General features: G+C 33.7%; 3 protein-coding genes across 11 annotated transcripts; 1 reads left to right on the top strand and 2 right to left on the bottom strand.

Moving 5' to 3' along the window:
• Nucleotides 1-17: 17 nt before the first annotated feature.
• On the bottom strand, nucleotides 18-2,207 carry Arg (arginase). The gene is made up of 7 exons (XM_071705483.1): nucleotides 1,652-2,207; nucleotides 1,440-1,512; nucleotides 1,123-1,328; nucleotides 884-1,047; nucleotides 642-757; nucleotides 446-568; nucleotides 18-369 (listed from the first exon to the last, which is right to left on the bottom strand). The coding sequence occupies exons 1-7, from the start codon at nucleotides 1,751-1,753 to the stop codon at nucleotides 134-136; spliced, it is 1,020 nt and encodes a 339-aa protein (XP_071561584.1). The 5' UTR covers nucleotides 1,754-2,207; the 3' UTR covers nucleotides 18-133.
• A 56-nt stretch (nucleotides 2,208-2,263) lies between these two features.
• LOC139772102 (fumarate hydratase, mitochondrial) lies at nucleotides 2,264-5,953 on the bottom strand. Of its 4 annotated transcripts, none has more exons than XM_071705466.1 (7): nucleotides 5,689-5,953; nucleotides 4,060-4,197; nucleotides 3,762-3,962; nucleotides 3,366-3,648; nucleotides 3,034-3,296; nucleotides 2,551-2,940; nucleotides 2,264-2,439 (listed from the first exon to the last, which is right to left on the bottom strand). In XM_071705466.1, exons 1-7 carry the CDS (start codon nucleotides 5,803-5,805, stop codon nucleotides 2,311-2,313), a joined length of 1,521 nt encoding a protein of 506 aa, XP_071561567.1. In that variant the 5' UTR covers nucleotides 5,806-5,953; the 3' UTR covers nucleotides 2,264-2,310. The 4 variants fall into 4 exon arrangements, with proteins under 4 accessions (XP_071561567.1, XP_071561569.1, XP_071561570.1 ...); XM_071705468.1 differs by lacking the exon at nucleotides 5,689-5,953 and adding an exon at nucleotides 5,239-5,394; XM_071705469.1 differs by lacking the exon at nucleotides 5,689-5,953 and adding an exon at nucleotides 4,348-4,518.
• Nucleotides 5,338-11,155, top strand: LOC139772104 (acyl-CoA:lysophosphatidylglycerol acyltransferase 1). 6 transcript variants are annotated; one of them, XM_071705479.1, is made up of 6 exons: nucleotides 5,338-5,362; nucleotides 8,325-8,542; nucleotides 8,617-8,831; nucleotides 8,991-9,264; nucleotides 9,423-9,574; nucleotides 9,662-11,155. In XM_071705479.1, exons 2-6 carry the CDS (start codon nucleotides 8,422-8,424, stop codon nucleotides 9,896-9,898), a joined length of 999 nt encoding a protein of 332 aa, XP_071561580.1. In that variant the 5' UTR covers nucleotides 5,338-5,362; nucleotides 8,325-8,421; the 3' UTR covers nucleotides 9,899-11,155. The 6 variants fall into 6 exon arrangements, with proteins under 6 accessions (XP_071561580.1, XP_071561575.1, XP_071561576.1 ...); XM_071705474.1 differs by lacking the exon at nucleotides 5,338-5,362 and adding an exon at nucleotides 5,970-6,189; XM_071705475.1 differs by lacking the exon at nucleotides 5,338-5,362 and adding an exon at nucleotides 6,198-6,693.
• Nucleotides 11,156-12,388: the final 1,233 nt, after the last annotated feature.

Raw genomic sequence — 12,388 nt, 5'->3', positions numbered from 1 at the left:
TGTTATTTATGTAAAAATATGATTCAGAAATAATTTATTTATTTATATATTATACAATATATAAAAATAGTATTGTAAAGATAAATGAAAATGACAAGTGATACGAGGATAAAACATATACATAAAATAGATGTTAATGGAATGTTTGTAAAGGCATGTCGGTAATACCCTTAGGTACTCTCAAACCGCGTCTTGTGTAGCCCAAAGCCGCTTGGATGATATGTATGGCTGCTTGTACAGTCATCTTAACGTCTCGTTCGCTACCGATTTGTGGATTGACTTCCACTAAGTCGATAGCGCTCAATCTGTGCGTTCTGTGTATCTCTTCCATAAGATGAATCGCTTCTCTAAGAGACAGTCCTCCACGTACTGTACAAATATGCAGATATAAGGATTTGTAATAAGAATAATGCATATATGTACATTAATATAATATACTGCAAACCTGGCGTTCCAGTGCTAGGTGCTTCGAGCGGATCCAACACATCTATATCGAAGCTGACGTGTAGAGATCTTGAGTTATGAGGATCTATTTTGTTGAGCGCCATATGTATCACGTCGTGAATACCTAAAAGTATATCGGTTAAATGCATTGAACGGTTTTATGCGACGATCAAGGCACAACTATTTTACATCCGAACCATAACGTTCTATATCTTCCATGCCGTAAGCGGTAATACCAAATTTTTCGATTATCAATCTTTCGTAGCGATCTATGGATCTCAAGCCGATGTAAGCTACGTTTCTGATGGATAATCTATAAAAAAAAAAATAATACACTGGTTAAACTTATTTTTTTATTTACATTAATTCAGTTTAATTCGTTTAATTGGTTTAAAAAAATAAATTAGCAGAAATGCTCGAATGTTGTGAATGTTCTTACATCGGCATTTGCCAGTCCATGCCCGGTAAATACGGCCAATAATCGGCTAGCTCCGTAGTTAACAATGCTACCGGCATCCCGTGCACATTACCGCTCTCACTGGTTTTGTTAGTATTTAAATCAGCGTGAGCATCCACCCACACTACTGCCACATCCTGCCTTTCCTATAAAAAAAAAGTGTAACGTTCGGATTTAACGACTCATTGATTCTTCTATGAAAATATTTCCATTTTGCACACCTTGACATGTCCATCGATTGTACCGATGCTCAAGCTATGATCACCACCGATCGTTAATGCCTGTCTGCCGTCGCGTAACACTTGCCGAATTTGTTCAGATAAACTACTCATACAACTAGCCACATGACCCAAATGTGACATATTTTTTACGTCATCTATATTATTTGCACTGTAGAACACATTGCCGTAATCTCGCACGTCCAACTCTTTTTTTTATGAAATAAATATAAATTACGTTAACTTACGTACTTAGGTTTTGTAATATATATTTATATATTTATAAAAAAGATAAACATCGCACATTGTTGCAGATTTACCTAATATTTTCAATTCGTCTACCAATCTTGCTGCTCTAATCGCCTCAGGTCCATGAGCTACTCCTTCCTTTTTCTGTAAAATTTATTGTCTTTATAACATAATACGCTTAATATTCTTTTCTTAATATATCTATTACTTCCATGAACCTTTATTTAAGACATGTGCATTATTGAAATTGTTTACTATTCTCTTTCGCATATTTTACATTTACCTGTCCTTTGTCAAAAGGTACTCCGATTATACCAACTTTTCCGCTGTAATAGCGAATGCCTAATTTACCAGAAATTGTACGAGCTTTAGTCAGCACATTCATTTTGAACTATGTATCTTTTCCTTACTGTCGAGTTATTTGCGATTACACATAAGAAACTAATCTGTTCTTTGACCTATAACTGCAGTCCGATATGGAAATCTTATTGACCCTATAAAATGGAGTAAAAAGACCACCGAATGATAAATATGAGTAGTAGATACAAGTGTGTATACATACGTCATACATATTGCATTTGTATGTACATATAGGCTAATAGTTAAATGCATGCCAAAACAGATTAACCCGCAAAATAAAAGTCTATTTTTTTACCGTTTTGCAAACATTTATTTTTCTCCACTTCGGTAAACTATGGGTTAATCCGTTTTTGCGTACACTCGTTTTCTCGTTCCCAAGTTCTTCAATGTGATAGATACAAGAGAGCAAAATCAAAGGAGAGAAAAAGTTTTTCTCTTCTAGAGAAAAACTAACTTAAAATAGAGGGAAATTTAGAATATAGGAGAAGTATATAGAACAGAGAAACTCTACAAACAAAATACACAACGACACATGTATATTCTTCATATATATTTCTATTAAATATCTTTGTAACATAGAAATTATTTCGGGCCAAGCATTTGTTCGGGTCTAACCCATTGATCGAATTGTTCCGCCGTTAATCCATGTTTTAATGCAGATTCTCTCAGTGTAAGTTTTTCTTTGTGTGCATGCTTTGCGATCATAGCAGCCTATAAAAGAAAATTATAAAGATAAATCCTTGCAAAAATATTAATAATTTTTATACTATAAAAAACATCCATCTCCATATTCATTCTAAAGGAATACGAATTTATAAATACCTTATCGTAACCGATATGTGGATTTAATGCTGTGACAAGCATCAAACTTTCATTCACATTCCTTTTTATATTGTCAATATTCGGTGTAATGCCCACGACACAATTTTTGGTGAACGAAGAGCAGCCGTCGCCTAACAATCTTGCAGATCTCAAAGTGTTTGCAACCATAACTGGTTTAAAGACATTAAGTTCGAAGTGGCCGTTACTACCACCGACAGTTATTGCCACGTGATTACCTATTACTTGACAACACACCATGGTCATTGATTCGGCCTGTGTAGGATTTACTTTCCCAGGCATAATAGAACTTCCAGGTTCATTTTCCGGAAGAGATAATTCTCCTAAACCGCATCTAGGTCCACTTCCAAGAAATCTAATATCATTTGCAATCTGCACAGATTACATACAAAATATATCAATAGGATATAAATGATCAGTAGAATATAATTGTATTTTTAAACAGTTATATGTATCAGTGCCTACTTTCATAAGAGAAACAGCCACTGTATTAAAAGCACCGTGTACTTCGACGATTGCATCGTGCGCGGCCAGAGCTTCAAATTTATTTGGAGCGGAGACAAATGGTAAACCAGTGAGCTGAGCAATTTTCGCAACTGCCTTTTCCGAAAAGCCCTTCCGCGTATTTAATCCAGTCCCGACCGCCGTGCCACCGAGAGCTAATTGATACAATCTTGGAAGTGTATCTTTCACTCTCTTAATACCATATTCGATCTGTGTAGCGTATCCTGTGAAATGTTTTAATGTACACATCTTACGAGCTATTCCAAACTAAAACAGTTTGCGCAGATAAAAACCTGAAAATTCTTGACCCAATGTCAATGGTACCGCATCCTGGGTATGTGTTCTACCAATTTTAATAATATCTTTCCACTCGTTCGCTTTTTCCTTCAATGCTTTATGTAACTCTTCTAAGCCTGGAATCAACACTTTATGAATCTCTAAGGCGACAGCTATGTGCATAGCTGTTGGAAATGTGTCGTTGCTACTCTGCGACATGTTAACATGATCGTTTGGATGTACAGGTTTTTTCGAGCCAAGCTCGCCACCGAGTATCTCAATTGCACGATTGGCAATAACCTAAACATTTGAAATATGTTGTTAAATAAAATAATTATTCATCGGACGATCATTATCCTTATTTCATAGGATAATTATATGCTTCATTCTGTTGAAATTATAATATAATTTACCTCATTGACGTTCATGTTGGTTTGTGTGCCAGATCCAGTTTGCCAAATAATCAAGGGAAAGTGATCGTTATATAGTTTTCCACTTATCACATCATCTGCTGCCTTATTAATGGCATCGGCAACTTTGGGATCCAAATTATATTCTTTATTCGTTTCTGCGGCAGCTTTTTTTAATATACCCATAGCCATTATCAGTCTGCACTATAAAAAGAATTGTTGGTCACTTCAAATGCAAGAAAAGATGAGAAGATGCATTGTGATATAGCTTATTCTTTTTTAATTTATTGCTATTGCTTACGGGCATACGTTCGAACGTATCACCAATTGGAAAGTTCATCAACGCTCGAAGAGTTTGTGCGCCATAATATTTGTCTGAAGGGACCTTCAATTCCCCGAATGTATCTCTCTCGATTCTGTAACTTTTGGACTCCTGCTCCTGCACATATAAAGCATGCAGTCCTATTTATATTGATAACACTAAAATGTATAATGTATTGCATTTCATGATATTCGTATATGTATGTTGTATACATGTACATTATGATGCGTGTTTTTTTATTATAAAGGATAAGGCAATAATTATTACCATCTTTAATATATTTGAAACACTGAGAATAGAAGAACTTATCGAACAAAAGTTGCACTGTAAGATATCGTCACGTTTGCTTTCTGAATTGTTTTCAAAATCTAAAGATCATCTTTATTTTCCTTTCAATTCGCACCATATGTAGATTTCATATAAATCAATTTCGATATTCTGTATATAAAAGTTTTAAAGGGTTAAAGAAGACAAGTGGTTTATAAGATATTTTATATTTTATTTTAGACATAAAATATTTTTCAATGACATTATAATACTTTTATGCATAGAATAATGAGATAAAGTAATCGATGTAAAGAAAACACATTCCAGGTAGCAAGATGACGTCTAAAGACGTTAGAGGACGTCATTAAGACGGAATCAATACGTCATTTGACGTCACTCTGCTATCTGGGTATATTGTTTAAAAAGGTATGTAATTTGCAATGTATAATTTTATATATATATATATTTTTTTTATGCAAGTATAAGTTTTCTTTATGTCAACTGACCTTCATTATTCTGCGTATGAAATTATTAAAGCAAACTCATAAAAAAAAATTAATATTTTAAGAAATATATCTCATATTTTATGTCAAAATAGTGTATGAAATATTCAAATTCTTGACAATTTTACTTTCATACTTTTATATGCAGAATAATGAAGGAAAACGGTATACATAAAAAATTAGAAGAAACAGATTTGACCTTTAGATCTCGAAAATGACCACCTAAAAAGCAAGCACAACCATATGGCGATTCTTTATGTTACCATGTAACGTTCGTTAGATAGATTTTTCTCCTATTTCTACAGTTTTGAAGATATTAAAGATGACACGGTAGTTCTCCTTATCCTGTATATATACGAATATAAAAGCATAGCTCATAACTGTTCACCATTTTTAGGATTATGTAAGAAGTAGTCAGTACCACGTAGGCAGGAAGACTGAAAGTCAACAGAATGCAGAAGTCTCTCATGACTGCATAGATAATAAGTCTGATAAGCAAGCTGTGTGACAAGGTACAACTTGCATACAGATACAACCGTAAAAAGTTGTATTTTAATATTCATAACGTCCATTATACATACTTGAAAGCATGTTTACATTTATAATAATACCACAACACTTGTTTATAACAAAATAATTCATATTTCTCATTAAAAAAAAAAGAGTTAACGAGATACATTCTTCTCGTGAGTCTTTAATCAAAATAATAAGACAAGGCACCGACAAAAATATCATCAAGAATGTGTTAGTTACATTAATTAAATGTTACATAAAGGACATAAATATACATAACGAGATTAAAATACTTTTAAGATGAGTGTGTGATCGTGTAATATACCTTGTTGACCATGGTTGAAGTGGAAAAGTGTAACTTTAATGAAGAACAGGCCGTTAATTTTTTCAATTGACGTAAACCACGATTAGGGAGACGGCACTTCAGTGTGTTCAACATCATGATTTTCAAAGTTTTGACAGTCTGTAATCGTATTTAGCAAATAATTCAAGCGAGGACGAGCGGAGAAGACGAGAATAACAACAGTGGGGGGTGGACGCAAGGCGTCGCAAGGCGCAAGCTCGTCAAATTAAAACCCGCTACATATGCATCCTTTATCCTAATGGAGGATTCATACTGCAGCCGACAGCACCAATAACCTCCAAGAAGTTCAGCTAAAACAGACTCATAAAGCGAGCAGTCTAGTTAACATATAGAAGTCTATGGCCGAAATGGCGCCACCGAGAGATGCGCCATGCGCCGAGTTGAGCCGAGCCGGGGGCCGAGCCGGGCCGGGCCGGGCCGGGCCGAGCCGAGCCGAGCCGAGTCGGACCGACCGCCATTCCAGTAAGTTATGTTGCACTAGGGTGATTTCGCACGCTTTGGAGCACAGCCAACAAAAAAAGCGATGAATAACGAAATATCTCAACGAGGGCGAATCATTTGAGATTTTATTCGGCGGTAGACTGGGAGGATACGTAAATTGTTGACGATTTGCCCCCGCGTTTCTCCACGCCACGCTCACGGGGCGGATAAAAAGCGTGCCGAAGAGCGAAAAACGCTCGGCACGGTGGTAGAGAAGACGTGACGATCGAGCGCGATTATTGAATCCCGCGGATATATATGCCTGCACCGACGTCGCGGCTGATCCCCACGTAAATTTCTCTCGACGTGTAAACACGTTCGTTGATCCGCGTGTGTCATTCGGGACGATGATTCCTTGTTACATAAATTGCACATAAGAGAATGCTATGGTGAAGAAAAAGTGCATGAAATCCTCTCGATCCTCTGCAACGGATGGTGGCACTCGAAAATGTCTGACTCTACCTCCGCAGCCTCTATCTTCGTCAGGTAACCGTCTGTTCGCTCTCATACGGGTTTAACAGGTTCGAAAGGATCTCTCTCGTGACTGCGATATTTGTTTCTCGAGACTCCGAATGATACGCCAGATCAGTTCCGTCGCGTAAACGCGTCGCGATGCCGAAGATCGTGCTGGCGTACCTTACCTCGTGGAAGATACACACGTATGCGCTTAACCTCATTTCGTACGAAGGAGGAACAAGCGAGAAAGAGAGAGAGAGAGAGAAAGAAGTAAATACACAAGCCGGTTGATACATGCAGTCGCGAAGGGAGGATAATTTCTGAAAAGAAGAAAGTATCAACAAAAAAGAACGACGAGTGAAAGAGAAATTAAAACTTTCTTAAACTAAAATTTTTATCATGTAAATTACTAAGTGTTAAAACGTGTTAACATGTTTCGTTATTGTTTGTATGTTTAGTTATTCTCATCTTAACTTTGCATAACAAAACAAATCGTTAACCTGTTAACGAGAGTTTAAGTTTTTCTCATAGAATCATATTTTTTTGATATACAAATTCTCTTAAGCAATTGCTCATCGTTGCTAAGGTTTCTTCATAAAATTGCAAACAATTTCTTGTGCGAGAGTTGAATTTTATCATTATCAAACTTCTCACAGTTTCAATCGACATTCTGTTTGGTTCATTTGACCATTAAAACTAAATGCTCTCTCTCAGTGATGGCATTGTGAGCAGGAATTGCAAACCTCATATATTGACAAATTTTAAAGAATTCTGAGTATTGTTCCAGACTGTCTATTGCTGGAAAATACCCGAACCGTCTGCTGAGTGATCATTTAAATTAGAGTTCTGCTGCTATTTCATTGTGACAGCATTCCACTTCATATAAAACTGAAAGTCAAAGTTAAAAATTATAAAAGTAGACATTTTTGTTCAAAGGTAGGAAGACAGAGTCAAAGATCAAATAGAATATCCTCCAAATTGTCATCTATATATTGATTACATTGATTACTTATCTACAATTTTTTTATAAAAAATTATTAAATGATACAATTTGAATTATATACAATTTATCCGATTATTTAACACTATAGACAGAGAGTTGCACATGAACTGCACAGAAATACTTTGTTAAATACCCAGATTTGGACAAAATATATTTATTTCTGACAAAAGATAGGAATTAGCTTATAATTAAACATTTTTTAACTTGGATATTATTTTAATCATTTTCGTACTAATAATCTTTTATCTTAATATGAGTCTGTTTTCTGTTACTGAACTGGCTACACTAGTTCAGAGTTTATCATTTTTACTCCACATTGGAAGGAAAAAGATAAACTATGAACTAGTGCAGCCAGTTCAGCAATTGAAAACAGGCTTATTGATATGTTTACGGGATGCTCCATTTTCTTTTACGCTCCTTTTACGCAGTTGAACAAAAGTCTTGTAAAATTCAACAATTGTAACGCATAATATACAACAATTGTAATTTGGTATAAGTTTGATAAAAAATTTTTATAATACAACATTTCTTTATGCTGTTATTATAACTGAATAAATAATCGATTTGTCAATTACAAAAGGATTATTGTTAGAAATTATTATAATTTTTTTAGAAAGGTATAAAATTAATCTTGACTAAGGTATGTACATCCTTGCAGAATAATCAGCAACATAGTGACGTTACTGAAATGTGTCGCACGGACGGCATTTGTGATATTAAACAATGTCTATTGCATACCTACATATGTAGTATGGATGATGTTACTGTTTCCTGTAAAAATATATCAACCACAAGTGTACTGGCGAATCGAAGGCCTATTTTTCCACTGGTTGCTGGCAATGGTGTCGATGTGGACTTGGTCTGCAGGCTACGACAGTAAGTACAAATTGGCAAAGAATTAAGCTTTGTTGAATTTAAGGAAAATAAATGCTTTATTTTTTGTTCGACAGTAATAGAGCAAGGTGATGACATACAGAAGATTATAAGCGAGAAAACATTAGTTATAGCGAATCATCAGAGCACTGGTGATGTTCCTATATTAATGACAACATTTAACGCCAAACCAAATGTTCTACCTAATTTAATGTGGATAATGGATAGAGTGTTCAAATTTACTAATTTCGGAATAGTTTCTGTATTACATCAAGATTTCTTCATTTCATCGGTAAGTGCAAATAAAGTTTCTCTTTAAGAATGCATATATATACGGAAACTATTGAATATAGGTTCACTACTATTACTGTTTGCTTTTTATAATGTAACGTAATGTAATGGAGCGCGGAATATCTGTTACCTTCAGCCAGTATATGTTAGATAACTGTAGGGACGTAAACGAAGGGAAGAAAGTTTAAAGCAATTACAAAAACATCTCAAAGATTCTTATATACCACGAGATAGAAAATGGATGGTGCTCTTCCCGGAAGGTGGCTTTCTCTGCAAAAGACGAGAGACCTCACAAAAGTATGCTAAGAAGAATAATCTGCCTATTCTTGAAAATGTGACTCTACCAAGGGTAGGAGCCATGCAAATGATTTTTGATACTCTCGGGCCAGCAGAGAGCAGGAACGCGGAGGCTCAACACCTAAACAGTCGACTAAGTAAAATTGAACTTTATACTTTTATTTATAAATTATCGTATATTAATTTCGAGTTAATATATATGTACATAGTATATGCAAATTTTATTTATATTATTTATATTATTATTAAGACTATTGCTAAAACTATTGTATTATGCGATATTTATTGTCAACAGGTTTGATGGTAGCTAATCCAGAAATTAGTTGGATTCTTGATATTACAATAGCGTATCCTCAAGGTAAGCCGCTTGACTTGCCTACTATTATAACTGGTTCGAGACCTCCGTGCGAGACGGTATTATTTTATCGACTTTTCCCTAGCTCAGTGGTAAGTGATGTGACGTAACATAAAATAATATAATCTATGCGAATGCGCATAGCAACGTGTTACATAATGTCTTATGATGTGCCATAGGTTCCTCGCGAACCAGAACAATTATCTAAATGGTTGTACGACAGATGGGTAGAAAAAGAAGCACTATTGGAACATTTTTATAAACATGGAACATTTCTTGGCACAAACGGATCAAACAGAGAAAATTCCAAAATACATCAGGATCCATTAAGATTCCTAGTCCTTCATTTATTCTTCATAACGTCTAGTTATATACATTATAGCATGCTTACATACGTGCTATCTTGCTTTTGGTAAGATGTTTTTATATCATGTGCGACGCACGACGGTCCAGTTTAAAGAAGGAAATCACAGTAACGAAGTAAGATATCCTTGCCTTAAACAACCATTTTGATGTTTATGAGAATAATTCTAATGGATGTACAGATTATTAAATTCGGCAAGTATGCCCACATTATAAGTCAGTTGTAATATTATTTTTATTTACAGTTGCAAACAAGTGGTATTTTGCATACGATTGATAATTGTGTTATGCGTTCTAAAGCTAACATAAAGTTAACATGTTTTTAAAACGTGATTACAAACTATTAATATATTTTAGCGAAATAACAATCGAATTATAATTTATTTATGTTATTTTCATGATTGCTGTATAGCTTTAAACTGATCTTTAAACTGAATTTTTATCGTATTATGTATTCTCTATACTATACGAAGTATAGATTACACAACAAACCTGCTTTTATAAATCGACATTCGTATATCTTCGAACTCGATGATGAAACATTCTTAGAATGAAATCGTTGGTGACGCCAATCTGTAGATTTATTTTTCTTCACTTTGGATATTGTAGGATATAAAAAATTTGATTGTGAATTTAGATAAAATACGCGAGGGAATAAATATCTCATCTATAATGTCATCCGTTATGTGACCTCTTGTAGAGGTGGCATAACGTTCTTTGCCGCAAAGTTTTGGAGAATGCGTAAAACTACGGCGTTTAGATCTTTTTATCAATATTAGAAAGGATCAAACAATTTCACAGCTCTTAATTTACACGATCTTATTATATATTGCATAATAAACACTATCCGGTTTTATAGGTAGATTCAAATTTAGGTATGACAATTCACGTTGACTTTTATTATCTTCGCAAATAATGTACGAATGTGTTTACCACATACCTGGTACTTGGTAGCGTTGTAACAAAATCTTTGTAATATATAGCATCGCATGTGTGTTATGTAAGTTTTTGATTTATAAAATGATCTGACATATTTTATATCGGCGTACAATGGAAGAGACGAATTTTTGTGGAACAGTAACAGTCAAACCTTTTAAAGAACTATTCACTTATTTTTTTGTAATAGCGAAAGATATTTTTCAAGGAAAATACTACAAAGTCCATCCTATAAACATAATTTTTTTAAACATCACGTTAGGAATTTTGTAATGATAAGTTTGTAATGTTAGCGACATATAAATTAGAATTAGATTAATGCAAAGATATGATTGTTTGGAAACTGAAAGCAAATAAAAAAAAATGATATTGTACCGGACGTGTACGAAATAATAGGCAAGGTATATTTTTTCATGTCCAGAAACTATTAAACAGATATAAAAATCTTGGCCTTTTTCAAGAGCGTTCGGCTCTTGGCTCGTTTCTGATGGTCCGTTATTGCAAGATATAATTACACGATGCACTACAACTGCTGTACTTTAATGACATTCTAAGAACTAATTAGCGTTGAAAATGGAACAAAGATACTGAGGTTTATGATAGTTTTTGGATTATGAGCAATTAACATTTGTTTAACGATATTGTGTATAACTCGTGCTCATTCCCATAATTACATCTGTCAATTACAGACAAGTGTACCGATCTGTCATTCATTGTTTTTCAACTTCTCCGATAATGATTTTCATTGCATAACCAATTTTGTTTTTAGAAACAAAATAATGGTAAGTAAATTAGGTTTTTGTTATTACGCACTTTTTATAATGCTTTATAACAAATAGGAAATGATATCAAATTGCCGTAAAAAATATGGCAATTTTATTTCATTTTCTTAAAATCACAAAATTTTATTTTCTCAAAATGTACAAAAGTGAGAAAATAAATTTATCATATTTGCATAAACAATTATGCGGACAGTGTATTTCCATTATCTATCTCTCATATCGGATCTTTATTGGATCTTCAAAAAATATTTTTCTTTAATCGATTAACATTTATAATAATAAAATAGAACATTATAACTAGGAAAATAATAGCTGGATACATCAAGCTGATATAAATAGACATTTATCGACACATTTCTCATTTATTTTTATCAATTTGTAAAATTTTATATTTTTTCTCACGCACAAAAAATATATAAATAAATATATCGATATGTGATAAAAGAATATCATTATAAACATTTAATAAAACTACATAAATATGATCTGATTGTATTTTATATATTGACGTGTGTATGCAGGCATACAACTGCCTATACTCATTAGCTTCAAATTGTTCTCATTTAATAACTACTGCTGAGATGCAACTTTGCCAGAGGAAAAGGTTGACTTCTGTATACATATAGTTAATAGTATATTCACATATACACATGCACACATGTATAAAGTTTTTCAAATAAAAAATACAACGTACGAACGATTAATTTAAAGAATCTACGAACAAGTACGTGATATCATTGAAACGATAATATATCACCAAATGAATAAAAAAACAGTAATCGAAGACATGACCACATAATGTTGATAATTAAACGTTACTCGTTA

This window comes from Temnothorax nylanderi, unplaced genomic scaffold (genome assembly GCF_030848795.1).
Source record: "Temnothorax nylanderi isolate EJ_2023f unplaced genomic scaffold, tnyl_v1.0 TNYL_tig0046_pilon, whole genome shotgun sequence".
In the NCBI taxonomy this organism is placed as follows: domain Eukaryota; kingdom Metazoa; phylum Arthropoda; class Insecta; order Hymenoptera; family Formicidae; genus Temnothorax; species Temnothorax nylanderi.
This window is presented reverse-complemented; position numbering and strand designations above follow the sequence as displayed.

Coding starts and splice junctions, on each gene's coding strand:
- Arg (XM_071705483.1), bottom strand. CDS start 1,753: ATGAATGTGCTGACTAAAGCTCGTACAATTTCTGGTAAATTAGGCATT. Junction 758..883: donor ATGGACTGGCAAATGCCGAT/GTAAGAACATTC, acceptor TTTTTTTTATAG/ATTATCCATCAGAAACGTAG. Junction 569..641: donor GGAAGATATAGAACGTTATG/GTTCGGATGTAA, acceptor ATATACTTTTAG/GTATTCACGACGTGATACAT.
- LOC139772102 (XM_071705466.1), bottom strand. CDS start 5,805: ATGATGTTGAACACACTGAAGTGCCGTCTCCCTAATCGTGGTTTACGT. Junction 4,198..5,688: donor CTTCAACCATGGTCAACAAG/GTATATTACACG, acceptor TTATATGTGCAG/GAGCAGGAGTCCAAAAGTTA. Junction 3,297..3,365: donor ATTGGGTCAAGAATTTTCAG/GTTTTTATCTGC, acceptor AACATTTCACAG/GATACGCTACACAGATCGAA.
- LOC139772104 (XM_071705474.1), top strand. CDS start 6,098: ATGCGCCGAGTTGAGCCGAGCCGGGGGCCGAGCCGGGCCGGGCCGGGC. Junction 8,832..8,990: donor AAGATTTCTTCATTTCATCG/GTAAGTGCAAAT, acceptor AGATAACTGTAG/GGACGTAAACGAAGGGAAGA. Junction 9,265..9,422: donor ACACCTAAACAGTCGACTAA/GTAAAATTGAAC, acceptor TATTGTCAACAG/GTTTGATGGTAGCTAATCCA.